This window comes from Acanthisitta chloris, unplaced genomic scaffold, assembly GCF_000695815.1.
Source record: "Acanthisitta chloris isolate BGI_N310 unplaced genomic scaffold, ASM69581v1 scaffold10653, whole genome shotgun sequence".
Taxonomy (NCBI): domain Eukaryota; kingdom Metazoa; phylum Chordata; class Aves; order Passeriformes; family Acanthisittidae; genus Acanthisitta; species Acanthisitta chloris.
In genome coordinates, this window is record NW_008665421.1 from 28,331 (window position 1) to 28,883 (window position 553).

General features: G+C 44.8%; 1 protein-coding gene across 1 annotated transcript in view; it reads left to right on the forward strand.

The window, feature by feature from the left end:
• ATP11C (ATPase, class VI, type 11C) overlaps positions 1-553 on the forward strand; it is a gene marked incomplete at its 5' end in the record, with an annotated part of 35,595 nt that overhangs the window by 10,841 nt on the left and 24,201 nt on the right. The window contains one exon of the mRNA XM_009071748.1: positions 360-410. Coding sequence (XP_009069996.1) covers positions 360-410 — 51 coding nt within the window. The remainder of the gene's footprint in view (positions 1-359; positions 411-553) is intronic.

Genomic DNA, 553 nt, shown 5'->3' on the forward strand with positions numbered 1-553 from the left:
TTTTTGTCAGCTCAGCTGTAGTAGTGGTCCATATGTCTATTCATGGGCCACTGTAGCTCCCAAGTAAAATGCATCCGGCTGAGTGACTTCCAGGAGTAAGTGGTCTTTGGGGTTAAATCCCTTGAAGGAGGTTTGCTGGGCTGTGTTGCAGTCTGGAGTGCATAGGCATGGAGTCACCCCCAGCCATGGGAGGGTGTGTGGTTTCTCCCTGTCCTGAGCACAGCCAACCCTCTGAAACATTAAACTTTCAAATGCACTTGTTTCTGTTTGCTTCCATCTGTCAATGATTTTTGGTAGTATGTTTGTAGTATGTCTTTACATCATGTTTGTAATAGGAGTTTCTCTCATTTTTATTACAGATTTGTTGGAAGAATTATGATCTACAGAAGTAACCAAGAGCCTGTGGCCAGGTTGGTCTTGCAGCTGTCTGTTGGGCATCTACACAGAATTTCAGGGGTCTGAACTTGTGCTGCCATCATTTGGGAATGTTTGGGGTTTTTTTTCTACTTGCACCCTAGAAGTAACAGAGGGTCATGGGTGGGGGTTTCAAAGA